The sequence below is a fragment of the Dendronephthya gigantea genome, unplaced genomic scaffold, assembly GCF_004324835.1.
Source record: "Dendronephthya gigantea isolate DGI-Jeju-01 unplaced genomic scaffold, DenGig_1.0 000022F, whole genome shotgun sequence".
Lineage (NCBI taxonomy): Eukaryota > Metazoa > Cnidaria > Anthozoa > Malacalcyonacea > Nephtheidae > Dendronephthya > Dendronephthya gigantea.
This window is the reverse complement of record NW_021163032.1, coordinates 1,190,189-1,207,037: the sequence shown is the minus strand read 5'-3', so window position 1 is coordinate 1,207,037 and position 16,849 is coordinate 1,190,189. Positions and strand designations below refer to the sequence as shown.

General features: G+C 38.4%; 1 protein-coding gene across 1 annotated transcript; it reads left to right on the top strand.

Moving 5' to 3' along the window:
* The first annotated feature begins 135 nt into the window (after nt 1-135).
* LOC114522054 (serine/threonine-protein phosphatase 6 regulatory ankyrin repeat subunit B-like) lies at nt 136-16,599 on the top strand. The gene is made up of 28 exons (XM_028542666.1): nt 136-660; nt 1,892-2,048; nt 2,396-2,583; nt 2,871-2,990; nt 3,125-3,236; nt 3,659-3,762; nt 6,534-6,581; nt 6,990-7,114; nt 7,448-7,496; nt 7,679-7,870; nt 8,184-8,267; nt 8,423-8,505; nt 8,720-8,884; nt 9,253-9,364; nt 9,686-9,855; nt 10,961-11,030; nt 11,363-11,419; nt 11,507-11,572; nt 11,955-12,025; nt 12,438-12,642; nt 13,260-13,370; nt 13,822-13,991; nt 14,137-14,197; nt 14,297-14,365; nt 14,763-14,948; nt 15,429-15,497; nt 16,036-16,164; nt 16,312-16,599. The coding sequence occupies exons 1-28, from the start codon at nt 526-528 to the stop codon at nt 16,366-16,368; spliced, it is 3,165 nt and encodes a 1,054-aa protein (XP_028398467.1). The 5' UTR covers nt 136-525; the 3' UTR covers nt 16,369-16,599.
* The last annotated feature ends 250 nt before the right edge of the window (nt 16,600-16,849 follow it).

Genomic DNA, 16,849 nt, shown 5'->3' with positions numbered 1-16,849 from the left:
TCTATGTAATCAACCAGTAAAGGCTTTGTTTTCACATTTTGAGCGTTTATTACTAGAGATGCCTGGCTGAGCCTTATTTGGGCTTCATTCAAAAATAGATATGCAATTTGGGCTTTGACAATCGGAAAAACAGCGCGCGATCTCGCCCACGGGGCGAACAAATAAATGAACCGAGGGGGGGTGGTAGAGATCACCAAAATAATCTTGACTACAGTTCTCGACGCAATTGAAAATTTTCCAATTTGCAAAGAACGACTCTACTTTGATGTCATTACAAAAACACTCGTCAATTTACCCCAAACCTGCAAAATTCACACAAACATAATGACACTAAAAAATTGTGTGTGAAATGATTTTGCAATTAAAATGCAGTCAAACAGTTTATTAAAAAGGCTTTGTTGTCCATGTTAATTAATCACGCTGCCGTTTCATTACCGAACAGAAATGAATTATTGAACATCTAGTAATAGTCTTCGTGTCTTGCAAGAATTTTTTTCATTATTATGGAATGATCGAGGCTAAAACATGGGTTCTTTTGTCCAATTTGTTCGTAAAACTGCTTCGCGTGTTTACAAGAGGAAAGGCGACGAGAATGGCGAGTTGCATCCGTTGCATGAAACTTGTAATAAATGGTCGAGTTCTTGTTTTAACTTGTATCAGGTACGTTTGAAAGTTTTACGAATCGTTGTTCACCTATTCTTTCCTCTTGATTTCTGATAAAATTAGCGAAAGTGATTTCATGACACCATAACCGATTTTATATTCGTAACAAACGTGATACGTCGTGTATACATGCAGTATACTCGAATCAAATAGAAGCTTAATGTACACTTCATTTATTCATCATTTAATGAAAAATGCATGGTTGAAGTTCTCAGCGCACAGTAGCATGTATTTATTTGAAAGCCTATATTGGTGTGGAAGGCTTTTCAAAACCCTGTCCTGCACATATACTAAGCCTAAGGCTTGTGTCGTTTTGAACAAATTCTTAAATGATTTGCACAAAATGGTTCCAAATACCTCCGTGTGCTTTCCTTCGGTGGTAAAATATTGACCAATTCTGTTTGAGCCAAGTCTTGTTAAAACTTGGGTTAGTGCTGGCGGGCACTATTTTTTACTCTTCATGGGGGGGATTTATTTCAGTTCTAGTGTAAAACTAAACGACCAAGCAGAAATACTACAGGCTAGAGAACTATATATGCACGTTCAAGTTCCTCTATAAAAATCGGTTTTTCTGACGCAGATAACCGTTTGAGATCGTATATAACTGCGCCATATTATCCCCTCGTGTGTGCTATAACTTTGCATGTAAATATAAATTTAATATCATTTCTCATTTCCTGCAATTAATTTTGGACCATGCATGCATATACTTTTATTTTGCAATATTAATTTTGCACATATAAAGTACAGATTTTTACATATATGTAATAATATATATGTATGTGATACGGCAAATTGTTATAATAAATTATTGATAAATCCTGTTATTGTACATCGGCAACTATACTGTGTAATTACTATTTCGTGTAATGAAAATCAATCCAGCATATGTCATCCAACTGTCAAATTTCGAAAATAAACGATTGCAAACTTCGTGCATCTTATTTAATTTACCACGCAGATGCGTATCTATCATAGACATAGTTATATAAATGCTATGCTATATTGTGATATAATCTGCTTATACTTTTAAAGGCAAGTAAGAGTTCATTATTTCGTCTTTATATATTCAGACAAACAGACTATCATATATATTGTGACGTATAGTCACAACATACCCCTATATTCCCAATATTCCTTTATATAGTCCCAATATTCCCTTTGACCAATTGCCGGAGCTTACAGACTTGTTCAAAATGTTTCTTGATCGTGTTTTCTATTACATTAGGCGTGCATTATCGGTGACGTGGATGCTGTGAGATGGTACATTAATGTCGGACACAAAGATGTCAACCAGCCCGACACAAATGGTTGTACAGCGTTGTTTTACACCATCCAGAAGAATAACGTGGTGCTGGTCAAAGATCTCGTGAACGCTGGAGTTGGTGAGTTTACCAACCAAGAATGTTTTGAATATATAGATTAAAGAAAAATATGTGTCTTGTCTATTTCATTTCGGTGGAAATTACTTGTTAGCGGCAGTTCTGATCAAATCAAGATGAAGTTTAACTTTAACAAAGAAATATCCATGTCTATGTGTGAGATTATGGAAATATTGGATAGACGGTCGAACAATCAAGTTTGAAAGATACTTGTCTAGATGAGTATTTCGTGTGCCAAAAGGCTCAACAGTTTTATCGACAATCCAACTAAACCGCATTTTAGCCTACGAAACGAATTTGGTGAAGTATATTCAGTACTTCAAGATTACATTCCTCATTTTTACTTTCAGATGTGAACAAGATGGCAACCTTGGAAGAAGGAATAATGGTCACTCCAGTGCATATCGCAGCCAAATACAACAGATGCGAGTGTTTGAAAATCCTCCTGGAAAACGGCGCCGATGCTAACATTGGAAATTCGTTCGGGCAAACAGCATTGCATAATGCTGCAAGACGGAAGCTCAATGAAATGGTCAAGGTATAATACTAACTCCCATACTAACTCTCCTGACGAAGGCCCTCGGGTCGAAACGTCGAGAAGTGTTTTATCTGTTTCAGGCAATTGTTAAACCATATTTGATGCTAGGTCAAGGTATAATATTCATATTGTTAACGATGCTCTCCACCTGACCGCTAACCTTTCTGCAGGTACCCTTTCAAGGCCAAGGGTAGAAGCTGACCTAATGATAGCTAGAAGAGCCTGAGGTCCCTATTTTAATTCGACAAACCCTGGCATGTTCAAATATACGTTGTTCTGTCCGATAGATTCTTATCAAGCAAGGCAAAGCAAATGTGAATCACGCTGATCATGACATGGTGACAGCATTGCATATGGCTGCTACCCCAGGAAACGACGGTGAAAGAGCGGCGGTTGTTAACACACTGGTAAGACCTTGTTTTGTTGATGTAATTGAAACTAGATTTTTCCAAAGTTCAATTGGTTTTTCTCCCATCAAATTCCCGCACAAATCACGAAAGTTCCTGAGTTAAAACGCCCTTTTTTCGTTTTAAATACACAGCTAGTAAATGGTGCAAATCCGTTCAGCGAAGATAACGAGGGGAATACGGCATTTCACGAGGCTGCTGAGAATGGCGTTGATGATGTCCTCGAAATTTTTTGCGAGTACAAAGGTAACTGAACGTTTTAAAGCTTTAAAGGCTAGTATGACACAGAATAAGTTCGATTAGCGACAGAACGACAGAGGGAAGGGTAATATTACCGGTAGTACAAAGAACTGAAATCTTTTCACCAGGGATGGGAACTTGTAAAAGTAAGTTCAGTAAGTTACTTAGTAAACTTCACTGAAAACCCCGGAACTTGAATATCAGAAGCCGGTTGCATAAAACTCCTAATCACATTTTGCACAGTTATATCGTTCTTAATTTCAAAATACACGCGGTTTGGTTAATCCTATCACCAACTCATTGTTAAAACTTAAAAGTACCTATCATTTTATGGGCCGCCAGCCTCAGAAGGGCATTTCATCTTCTTTCCAATGAGGAAGAGTTTAGTTTCTGTAATAACAGTTTGTTTAAATATTGAAATTGACTAGATTACGATAGCGGTTGTTGCTCAAGTATAGCAGATGTATTAAACAAACCACGAAAAGATGGATTCAATTGCCTACATCTTGCCGTAAAATACGACCATGAAAAGGTATTGTCAGTATGAAATATCTATAGTATATATAATACTTCGTGTTAGCTGCAGCATACTAACTTTGAAGGGGCAACTCTTTTTTTTCATAAAAGCTTCTTTACAAATCATTTATATTTTAAGTACTTGAATTCTGTGTGATTCCTTCTCTGCCACAGCAATTGAACCCTCGGATGTCCTTGCTATATCCAAAGGCGTCCACAGCCGTCCCAGATCCCAACCGAAACCCCCGGCCTTGCGAAGCATCGCAGCACCGTCTAAGGAATACACCTCGAGCGCATGCGCATCCCGATTTAGGCAGTAAACTTCGGTCTCGCCGACCACCACGTGAGTAGGGATGTTTCCGCTTGACTTAAAATACCTCAGAAATTTTCCTTCGCTGCTGAAAACCTAGAGTAGAAAAACTAGCCGTAGTATTGAAAACTGAAAGGTTTTGAGAAAGTTTATTTATTAAACGACTGGAGCCGGTTGTATTAAAGCCGGGTAGTGATTTTTTAATCGTTCTAGAAATGCTTTAAGAGCAATAAAATTTCAGCTTTGGAACCAACGATTATTAAAGAGGATCCTCAATTTAGGAATACAAAGATTTGATCAAAGTTGACCAACAACGGGCGATTTTAAAACGATTAAAAAAATCATAATCCGGTGGATAGCACTATCCGGCTTTCATACACCGGCATCTGTTCCCTAGATACGTAAACTAGCGGGTAAAGTCGCCTGGCGTTAGATCAAGGTATCAATATGTTGTACCTGTACGCTTCTAACCGGATCGCATATGAAGATTTCGTTGTTTTTCGCAACACTCAAGCATGAAATATTCTCAAAAACTCCAGGTTGTGCTGCTCGACCTCCTTCGCCAAATTTCGAAACAAACTCGCCATTTTTGTCGTAAATGTGAACAGCCATTTCATGGAATTCTACAACGAGTATCCTCCCTTCGCTGTCGACAGCGACGTACGTGAAAAATGACGGGAATCTTAGGCTCAGGTTCAGGACCCTGACAGCTAGTACCAACTCCCCTTGCATGTCGTACACGTTCACGCGGCCAATTCCTTCGGCATCTTTCAAAGTCACAACGACATTACCGGTGTTGTCTAGTGCCATGCCTATCATGCTTGCCACGTCATCACCGTCTCGTCGTATTAGAGTTTTCTGGTAGAGGCCGGCTTTCTTGTTGAAAAGTTGAAGTCGTTGTATCGTGTCTTTGCCTTTTGAGTCCTGTTCTAGAACCAAGAAATCACCTAAAATGTAAAACAACGGCATTAGGAAAATGTGAACCTGCTCATTTAACTCGAAGCAAGAAGCCCTTATTGGATAAAAACCAATATATATATATATATATATAATTATATATATATATATATATATATATATATATATGCAACAAACTTGAGTATCTGGCCTCAGTTCATCACTTTAAGGGCGGTCTTGCTGATTCTCATGTAGAGAGATGATTCTCATGTAGTTTTGAATGACAGAACTGTCTATTGTGACATGTTGGTTTGGTTTGAGAATATTGTAATATATAGTGAATAGGTACAGAATAACTTCAAGTGCTGCAGCTCTAGAGAGATGAGTTTAGGACTTGGTTATTCATCCTTGGTATTTTCACCTTGTTTGTTCACCAATACACCTGAAGGATATTCCATTTGTCCATCCTTCTTTCCGAAGTCACCAAAACACCAAGATTCTGGCTTTTTCCATTCCATTCTTCGTCCTACGATCCGTTCGTCCATCCTTGCCTTCTCGTCATCTGAATTCACTTTAAACTCGTTGAGAAAATCAACAAAAATATAGAATGCTTCGTTCACATCTTCCGACGTTTCTGTGCCTCCACTTTCGTCTTTGAGTGAGAAGAAAATTTGAAAAATATTCTCTTTCAAGTCCGAGTTATTCCACTCTTCATCGTTACAAAATGTACCCGCTACGATGGCTATCTTTAAAGCACACAGCTTGTCCTCAACTTTGGAAAGACTTTTGATCAAATCGCAAGCCATTGTGAAAGTTGTTTCCCAAACAGAGAAACCACTAAAAGCATGCTCTGATTTCTCGAAGCTTGCGTAGCGAAGGGCCCAGATTTCGTTCTTGATGTTTGTGACAGAGCCACTCAAAAACGGCTCGGCAGAATGTTCCCAATTGAAGAGCGAGTTTTTTATCATTTCTCTGCACCAACGATACGTCAGGTCTCCGTTGAGTACCTGCTCTGATATTTCTGCCCAATGGTCGCCAACAATAAGTCGAAATGTTAGTTTCAACCAGCTTTCAAAACTTTTAACACACGTTCTGATTTCGGTCATCGTTGCTATAGTGGACTACTCTTTTTAAAATACTTGTAAACAGCATTAGCCATTTGATCGACTAGTCATTCATTGCATGATTGTACGGTAATTGAAATTTCATATCAGTACACACAGTTGTGCAAATACATGATGACTGCGTTTTATTTTGAACTTATAACTAGTATACAGGCTGTTTAGATGTAAATGTGTATCGTTATGAAATTGAGGAAGCAATTTATATCACTGTTGAGATATTTCCGATGTGTAATTGACTGTTGACACAGCTGGCTCTGTGATTCGAAAAATCATTTGAAACGTTTGAACATAGCCATAGGTTTGACATGAGTATAATTTTGACAGCGCCAGTTTTAATTTTGGCTAAAAGTAATGAAATAAAACTAAATTAATATGCATGGCTAGTCATTTCATTTGTGCACTAGCTATATGTCGTCACTGAACACAAATTGACCACATCTTTGTTTTTATGCGTAGGTTATTCGACTGTGCATTGATCACAAGGCTGATATTGATCGTAAATCGGTATGTGCATAATGTAGTGTCAATGAAGCCTGGACTGAATTTGATCAGTATAGTAGTGTAAAGTTGACGTCTGACAGGAAAATTCAGAATACAGACATGGCCCTATACCTTCTGCTTTAATATACCACAGGGTGTTCACCACGCAGGGGTGGGGTGGGGGTTAAATTCACCATGCAGGGCCGTTTACAGGGTGGGGTGGGGGTCAAATCAGCCAAGTTTGGTGCTTTACTTACATTAGCGTAGCCAGCCTGATGATTTGTCCCGCTATGCTAATATTTTGCTGTTTGAAAACCATGAATTTCTAAAGAAATGACGAAACTTACGCAAAATTTACATAGCGGGACAAAATCGTAAGGCTGGCTACGCCACTGCTGCTTTACATGCAGAGACTTGTTACCATTTATTTAGACACATGGGGATACTCCATTGCACATTGCGTGCTGCAGAGACAGTACAAATGCTGTAAATATTTTGTTGGAGAACGGCGCGAATATAAGCATTAAGGACAGCGAGGATCGTGTCTTCCTTCACAGGTAAAGTTTCCTTCCTTTCACTTTCCAGTCGTTCAGTCAAAGAGCAACAGCCACCAAAAACGCATGCGCAGTTAAAAACGCATATAGACTATAGCCAAAGATATACTCTGAACAAATATAAACTACTCTGCTTCAAGTGTTGGTTATGTGTTGCGTATTGTCTTGTTTTCTGAAGTGATATGCATTCTTACGTGTCAGTATTTTTGTTCAGTCTTTCTGGCATACAAGGCTACCGTCCAATTTCTGTTGATGATTTCTTACCTGCGTATAACAAAGGTGAAGGAAAGATCAGATTTGAATAACCAAGAATATTAATATCTCTCTCACCTCTAGGGCCGCCATCAGAGGAAGTATTTCAACCTGCGCTTTACTTCTCGAAAAGGTGTGTTTCTTATTCTTTAGTTTCATACTCTCGAGCAATTAAAAAAGATATTTAAGAAACTAAAGGAATCAAAGCGGAAGATGTTGTAGAATGGATTTCATTTTGACGACCCTTCGGAGCACTACTGATTGGCAAAAACATGAGCGCAGCCCACCTGAATCAGTATTTTCTCTTTCCTATAGGGTGCTGATATAGATGCCTATAATGTCTGTGGTAGCGCACTATTGCACGCTAGCTTTAACAGGCAACACGCGGTGGTCAAGTTTCTGCTGGAGAAAGGTGCCACGCCAACGATGCGAAATCGAATGTTGGACACGTGCCTTCATGTCGCCGTGAAAAACGGCGATGTTGAGACGGTGAAGGTTATCGTGGAAGTAAGTTGATCTCGTTATGAAACTGGAGGAACATATATGACATATAAAGCTGGGATTTCTGGTCATGACTTTTTCGGGAGGTTTCTTTCAATCGATCACAAGTACTTGATAGAATCATCCTAGCATAGGATCGGTCATTCTGACCAAACCTATAGGTTCAACGGCCTGTTAGATCTAATAACCCTCCTTCCTCTCTAGAGATTAATCCTAGTAGCTAGTATAAATCCCCATATGTTTCCAGTCCAAAAAACGGAGCCTGAACATAGAGAGTCTTCGCAAAGTCACTAAACAGAGATTTATCTTTTCCTGGTAGAACTGTGGATGTCAATTGCTGAACTTGAAGGATAAATTTGAAAACACGACGTTACATTTGGCTGCAAGAACAGGCAACGAAGAGGTGAAAGCTTAACTGAACAAAACGCACTTGCTCTTCTTTGTCCACTGTTTCGAACTGGGTGATTCATTCTCGCATTGCATAATCTGCATTGCATGTGTGATGACTGTACTTTGTTTTAAGAACAGAATCGGTTGTAATTTTCATATTCTGCTTAGGTTCTTAAAATATTGTTGTCTTTCAACCCTAACATGAGAGCAATTGATGACCGTGGCAAATGTCCCATTCATATCGCTGCAGAGTAAGCCTGAAAATGAAATTATTTTTTAGTATTAGTTTTGTCTTTTCTAACCAGATAATTTCCCACCTATTAGACACTGCATGTCGCTTCTTTTACTGACTGTTCTGCAAATCGAATATGTTTACTTCAAACTTCTTCAATATGGATAGGGTGCCCCCAAGAAATTTGCCGCCTGCTGAAATGCCTTGACTAAATTTGAACTTTTCTTCTGTAGGAATGGTCAGACAGAATGCGTTAAGCTTCTTGTCCAATCGGACAAATGCAGTGTTCACGTGACTGATTTTATGTGGCGTACGCCGCTGCACTTGGCGTGTTTATCTGGTAATGACTTGGATATAGTAAAGTTTTTGTTGGAGAGTGGCGCAGACCCTAACGCTAGGTACGAAATCGGGCACGTTTTCATCACCAGTGCATGCCACTTTGCCCTTTTAAAACTGTAACCTTTAACTCTAGGTCACGTAAGAGAGATAACTCCGAGAGTCGTAAAATATGCTCAATTTGATCCGTAAACTGTCTACAAAGCGTGTAGATTTTCTGTTGTGAGTCATCTGTTTTCTCTAAGGTATTCTTACAAACTCAGATTCCCCAAGTTAACGAGACTGAATATGCATGCAGTTAGCCGTCATACTTCACGCACTTGGAGTTGAAGGTCTGATTTTTTGAAAGGGCGAGATTCATTGGACTTTCTTATTAGTATTTCTCTGAGTTTATTAATACTGTGTGGTAATATCGGTTGTTTCCATACAGAGACGATCGAAGATGGACTCCACTTTTGTACGTCGCAGCAAAAGGTTGTCCTTGCTGCACTTCGCTCTTGGTTCAGTTTGGCGCGAAAATAAACGAATGGGATAAAAACAGAGTGAGCCAGAATCAAGTTTCCAACGGCATAATAGCTTTAAAATCGTCTTCCCTGCATGAACAGTTTCTGATGAGTAAATTAGCTTGTAGGTACACCACGTAGGTATTTAATACTGCAAAGCTTTATTAGATGCAATAATGTATTTTTGTAATTGCACTGATGAAGGCCCGGGTTAACGGACCGAAAGCTTTGCAGTATTAAATACTTACGTGGTGTACCTACAAGCTAATTTACTTATCTCATGTCACCATGCAAACGTACAAGAATAGTTTTTGATGAGTTCTGCTCGATCAACTGTATTCCCTCCCCTCTTTTTGTCAGATGACAGCGCTCAGTGTGGCTGCGAAATCCAATCAGCATTTTGCAGTGGAGAAACTGTTGGAAATTGGCGCCGATCCTTCTATTTTAACATGTGACGGCCTCAACTGTATGGATATTGCTCTTAACAATCGTTTTCACGATGTGTGCATGGTCATCGCCAAAAGCGACAAGTATGACCATGCCACTACTTTATTTTGTTGCTATTTTGTTTCACCCGAAGAATGATTACAGAACAAAATCATGCATGTTCTACTTGAGTATGGTCTTCATGCTCGGCTAAGTCATTCCCATGCAGGAATCAGGGACCGCGGAGCAGGGTGGCTCGCTGGGCTTTAGCCCCACCAATAATTTTTCCGTAATTAGTCTTTAATTTCGAATATTTTTTAGTTCGCTCAAATTTACAAGCAATACAAGCGCCAAAATGCTGGAAACTTTACATAGGGCAAGCATTTGACCATTAAAACAGCGTGGTTATCCATTTCAAAATATTTGACATCATAACCAAAGCATGCATGGTTATATTGTTTAATGTTTGTATATATGAGCGCCAAACATGCTGGAAAGTTTACATAGGACAAGCATTTGACCATTAAAACAGCGTGGTTATCCATTTCAAAAAATTTGACATCATAACCAAAGCATGGTTATATTGTTTAATGTTTGTATATGAGCGCCAAACATGCTGGAAACTTTGCATAGGACAAGCATTTGACCATTAGAACAGCGTGGTTATCCATATCAAAATATTTGACATCATAACCAAAGCAAGGTTATATTGTTTAATGTTTGTTATGAGCGCCAAACGTGCTGGAAACTTTACATACTATCTATTATTTTCCATTAATCCTTAAATTGAGAGGCATTTGCGGCGATTTCAGAGACCTATATTTCAAAATTTCCCCGGACTCTCCTGGCAGGAGCGGGGTTCCGAGCCCCAGCAATACGAAAAACGCTCCGCGGTCCCTGAGGAATAGGCGGTTTCTTTTGTCTAAGGTAATTGATTTTCAAAATTGTTTGTCCAAAATTGGAAAAAAAAGGAGATTACTTCCTCACTACAAGGGACTATAGTATCAGCCTTTTTGAACAGCCATTAAGTATTGCCATAGATTTCCACTGAAATTTCGTGTTACTTGATTCAGATTCAATTTGTCGTGCATGAATATCAAAAAGTATGACAGGGTATGGCGTAATATATTTGACGCTAACTCCACCTATTCGACTTTATTTATTCATCTTTGCAGTCTCTTTAGATGTGTAATACGTATTTTTTTCCAGATGGAGGGAGGCCTTAGTTTCGACAACCACGATGGAAAGTTGTTTGGAAATATCTCCGGACGTAGCCAAGGTGTGCATCAGCCCCGTAGCTGAGGGGGGTTTTGGTGGGGTTTCCCACAACCCCTCCCCCCCCCGATTAAAAATAAGATTGACATCATGGCGCTACCGGAGTGCTCCAAAAAAGCAACTCCTCTGCAAATTTTTTTGGTGCACATTCACCCATTCATCCTGTTGTCCAAACTATCTATCTAGCCTTCAGCCCAGGGCAAATTTCTCCCTTTCCTTTCCTGTCGATTTGCACAATTCTTGGGCAATACACAAGATCTCACTGCACAATTGTTGGCAATGCACCAGGACATGCCCTATGATAATAATCGTGGACATTGGAATTCATTTTTCCAGGTTATTCTTGACAGATGCATCGAATACAGCGGCAGGGAAGTTGACAAGGACTACAAAGTAATGTACATTTTTATGTCAATGGTATAATCGTGTTTTACTGCCAGAAAAATGGACCCAAACCTGTCCGATCTTTCTCTTGATTAGGTGACGTATAATTTCGAGCTGCTGGATTCTCATCCAGAATTGCACGAAGACTATTACGGTCCGTTGGTAAGCCAGAATGGGTGTCATTCATTAAATTGAGATTTGAATAGGGATTTCATTTAAGTTAGGTTATCCTGGGGGGGGGGGTTAATCATAGTTTTAAATAAGCTATAAACATATCTCAGTAGTCTTGGCTTTGAATAACAGTTTGAATCATTTGCATTGCGAGTTTTGGCTGAAATGGCCCCACAAGGCCACTGATATGCTAAAGTTTATTGAAACTACGATTATCCCTACAATTCATTAAGCGCTGCACAAATTGTACATTCGACAATTTTAATTAAAATAGCCATTTGTATAGATAGAATATTAATTTTCTATTTTTTGATAAATTTTCATGCATATAGATAGAGTTTACATATTTCTGACACTTTTTTTGCCATTGCAGACAATGAAAGTGGCAAGACGCTATGAATTGTTAACTCATCCTTTGACCAAGCAACTTATCGAAACAAACTGGTATGTCTGCCTGCATTGTGCAACTGATATGTTTTAGAACAGAAATAAGTTGAAAACTATAGACCTGAATAAGTCGCTGCTTATTCCAAATTTGCTGTTTATCGAGTTTTTCGGGATTTATTTAGCAACATTTTAGCAACAAGTTATTCTTTCCCAATTTCTATTGCATTTCTTGCGCCGGAAAATAGGCCAAGGATAACCTAAAGATCCGTTTACACTTGCAATTTTATCTACGATTTTATTTGCGATTTTCGTCTTTTGATAGATGTGAACGAGTGAAGTAGTTACAGATGTTCAAATAAGAGCTCGTACACATCAGAGCATTCGTAACTTATTACTCGTTCACATCTATCAAAAGAAGAAAATCGCAAGTGTAATGATAACCAATGATAACCATGCATTTTCTGTTTAGGAAGAGTGGCGTCCGTTACATTTACTACGCCCAAATGTTTTTTTTGGCACTAGCCTTGGTGTCTCTGACAATATTTCTTCTTTGGACGAAAACCGTAATCGAAGAATGTTATGATGCAATTAAGGATGAATATGATCAAGTCGACAAAAACTCGTCCTTTTATAAAAACGATGAAGATTTCTGTCTCCAAGTATTTCAAGCAAAGGTAAATAGATATAACAGATATGGATTGAGATTTTATTTGCATGCATGTCCACGCTAAATATAGTCCTGTCAACCTATAGGCCCTATTTCTGTAGAGCAAAGCATTTTGTAGGTAATATATATGTCATTACAAAAATGAAACAAACCCAATAAACAAACCTTACGCATGCTCTGGCGTGTAAGAGCTCTTTTGAAACATCCGTAACTAATTACTCATTCACATCTATCAAAAGAAGGAAATCGCACATAAAATTAATCGCAGCAAAAATCGTGTAAACGGGCCTTAAGAAATATAATGGCATCATAGGTCTGGTAAGAATCGTAAAATAATACAATTCGTTTTACTTGTCGCATACACAAAATTATGGTTAAGCACAGATCCCAGGGGCTTCTTGCGTTGCTGTTCGCTTTGCTTAACTCCAACGTCAAATTGGGCTTAGGCCGGTCCGTTTCAAACGTCGAACTTTTCATGTGCCGAATCGAATGCAAATGAACTTAAACAAAGACTTTAGTTGATTAACATTAGTTTCGGCACATGAAAAGTTCGACGTCTGAAATGGGCCTTAGGTTCGCTCGCACAAATTGTTCTTTTTGAATTCGAGTTATACTTTTTTTGAGGGATATGAGGGATATACGTTTGATGAAAACAGAATGACATTCCTTCGATATTTTGTCTTCGTGTACTTTCTGTGTTATCTTGGAAAGGAACTGAAGCAACTTAAGCAGGAGGTAATATTTTCTACTTAATGGTTGACGTTTACACTCTAAACAAACTATCATCCAGCTCCCAAACGGATGGCTAACTGAACTATCTCTTTGGGGGCTGTTTACATGAGCCCGGTTACCCGAGATTCAGGGAAGCGTATACGTTCTCATAAGATGATTTTGAGGTATTAAAACAAGTCTTTAAGACACAAAAAGCACTTGCTATTGTTTTGATATAACTACACGAAAGCCAGGTTTATGTTATATATTCATTTCGAAACCTCAAAGTCATCTCGTGTGTTGTTGAATCTCTGAAATGTAAACAGCCCCTTAGCTGGCAGTTTTTAGGCAGAATTATATTTTTCATCCTATTCTTGCAGCCAACTTGTTATTCCATCAACTGTTATTATTACACATCGCAAGCAAGTGACATCTATCGTTAACAATACTAAATAAGTAAATTAACATTTCACAGCGTTGGGAGTACTTTCTGGAACTCACAAATTACTTGGATTTGGCTGTGTCTTTATTGTTCTTGAATTTCGTCGAATGGCCTGGAGGTAAACCTATCCCGTTCTGCCGACTAAAGTTTGGCATCGTTGGTATTTTTGCCTATTATTTCCTGGTGTTCTTATGGACAAGAGGGTATGTATCTATTTGTCTTCAGTTTAGTTGTAAGTCGATCGCAATTTGTAAGATTTTTATTGGGGAGGAAAGCGGCTATGGGACATCAAAATAGGGTGACCAAGACAAAAATCCTAGAATGAAATATATGTGTTTTTATCTTAAGACTTACACGATGCGGCATTTACATAACAATGTTTTTGGAAGTACTTGAGACACTGGTGAAGGTACTGACCTGGTTCTGCAATTATGATCTACGAAGATACTGAAACAACTGACTGCTCCTTGACGTTGTCCTCTTTATAAATGGAGATTTTAACTTACAGGTCGTGTCTGCGTTTGTGTTGCTATTTGTGTGCTTTTCTGTCACGTTCTACATGGTTTTTACTACGAAGGTAAAGTATACTACAGTGTTACACAAGGCTCCTCTATATGTGTACTGGGTACAGAGATATCAAAGTGGTCAAAGAATTGAGATTTAAAATTGCATGAACAGTTTTAATCAATGAAAAACATTTGCACAATTTCGGTTTATAGTCAAGGGATGTTAATTTGTGTGTTCGAAATGCTGAGAAAACGATTGCAGATCGCAAGAAATGTTCGTATTTGACAACTTCAGATGCCTCAGGAGTAGAATTGCATTGCTTGTTGCAAGGAAAGTTGCATATAGTGTAACACCGCCTTTACCTCGCCTAAAGTAATGAAGGATAGGCACACATGCACGTGTTCATAGGTTGCTACTAAATTCTTCAGGAATTTATTTGATGGTGAATTCTTTTATTTGTAAAACAGGAAACCGAGGAGTTCTCGGATTTTTTTGATGCGGTTTTGAAAGTAATCGCCATGGTGATGGGTGAACTTGATTATTCGGGTCTTCGTCAGAAAAGTTGTTCTTTAACCCAGGATATGCAAGACATCGCTATTATTGTCTTTGTTATATTCTGCATTACCATGTCTCTTGTTGTCAACAATCTCCTTGTAAGTTCGTTTAAATATTTGTCAATCAGTGAAGGACATTTTATACCGGGAAGGGGGCTGACTGTTCGAGTTTTTACTGTGGCTAGTGGCAGAATTAAGGAGCTGTTTTTATACAACTGGCCCCTGGGGTCGGTTGTACGAAACCTACTGATATAGCGCTCTCCACCGAATGGTGGGTTTTCATTCGCTCCAAAATTGCCTGTTATTTAGTATAACTTGCTTTTAACCTTAGTTATCTTAAATTGTAGGTTCTCTTTCATAAATGTTAGCTCAAATTCTGTAATTTAATTAATTGCTGAAAAAATCATCATCCAATCATTCCAATGCCGGAGAGCGCTGTCAAGCTTTCGTACAACCGGCTCCCTGTTTTCATAAACTTGCAGCGTTTTTAAGCCGCTATACCAAAGTTAGCAGTTTATTCATATGATTCTCGATATGATATATCGCCAAATCAAATTAATCAGCAAATATTTACTTTAGATTGGTCTGGCTGTTGGTGACATCGAAGCGGTTCGCAAGAATGCCGAAATCAAACTGCTCTCATTGCAGGTAAGGATTCACAACTAAAAAACGTAGTCTGTCGCGCAAGTTGTCGGCAACTAAACTTTAAATTATTAGTTGTTAACAGCTAAGCAGTTTCCCTTTTCGAAAAGGGAAACTGCTTAGTTTCGACAACTAATAGTTGTCGAAAGCCTCATTTTTTGGCGTTTTTTCTAGTGTGTGAAAACTTTTGTTTCAGTTGTCGACTACTTTTAATCTCCGCGCTATTTCGGTTGCTAAATCAGTACTTGAGCGCCAGTGTGTGGAATCCTTTATCGGACTTATTTAGTTGTCGATCACGAATAGTCGTCGACAACTACATCCCAAGTCTGTGCCTGTGGTCGTGGAGAACCTTAAAAAAAATTGCATGGATGAATTGACACAAAGTCAATATAGAAAACCTATAGTTTTCAATGACAGCATCTTTTACGGCTTATATTCATAACTGTGAATGGCCTTTTATCTGGATTCATTGGCGACATGTATGCTTCATATAACGATTATGCTACAATTGTCGTAAAATTCTGCGTGAATTTTATCTCGTTAGGTTAACGAGATCCTTCAAGCCAGAGCTAAGATGGTTATTGCAAGGTTTCGTGCAAAATTTTACATCAAATCTGTCACCAAAATGCCGAACAAACACGACCGAAAGGCTGAACAGCGACAAAAGGAGCTGGTAAGTGCAACAGTACCCGCAATTATTGCCAGGTTTTCCCTCAATTAATATTTTTATTAACTGAAAATGTATGCGAATGATTTCTAAGCATTTGTGATTGTAAAATGTGGCAAATGAAAAACAACTAAAAGAGTTGTATTTTTTTAGATGCTACGAAATCAACACAGAGACGGAAAAAAAAAGACGGAACTGGTTTGTGCATGATGTTTTGGACAAAACGGAGTATAGTTCAAAGTCGTTCTTGTAACCACATTTTCAGCCGAGTAATAACCTTCGTGAATGGTTTTGAAACGGATATTTGATGGTATTGGAAAGCAATGTCCTTCTCATATAAAAGAGATTTCCATGTTCTACTTTTAGTATATATTCATATCAGGATAACACAGTTCAATCGTCATGCATGTGTATATAATATGTATCTTAATAAATGAATGGTCAGACGAAATGAACGAATGGGTAAAAAGATAAACATGAAATTTATCATACAGTATATTGTATAAACTTAGTATTTTCTATGGTCTCACCCCAAAGAAATAAGTGACATAAAAATGTCTACTATGTCTGTCTCACCCTTTGAAGTTCAGAATTTCGGAATATTATATTTTCGCGGAAATTGAGGCCTAACTATCTGGGTCAACCAGTTGGTCAACCTCTGTGCTCCAGTTGAACACTGACTTGTAATATT

Bases quoted from the DNA above. Each gene is read 5' to 3' on its own strand.
- LOC114522054 (XM_028542666.1), top strand. From the start codon at position 526: ATGGGTTCTTTTGTCCAATTTGTTCGTAAAACTGCTTCGCGTGTTTAC. The intron at 11,420-11,506 runs GTAATGTACATT...TCTCTTGATTAG, and splicing joins AAGTTGACAAGGACTACAAA to GTGACGTATAATTTCGAGCT. The intron at 13,992-14,136 runs GTATGTATCTAT...TTTTATCTTAAG, and splicing joins GTGTTCTTATGGACAAGAGG to ACTTACACGATGCGGCATTT.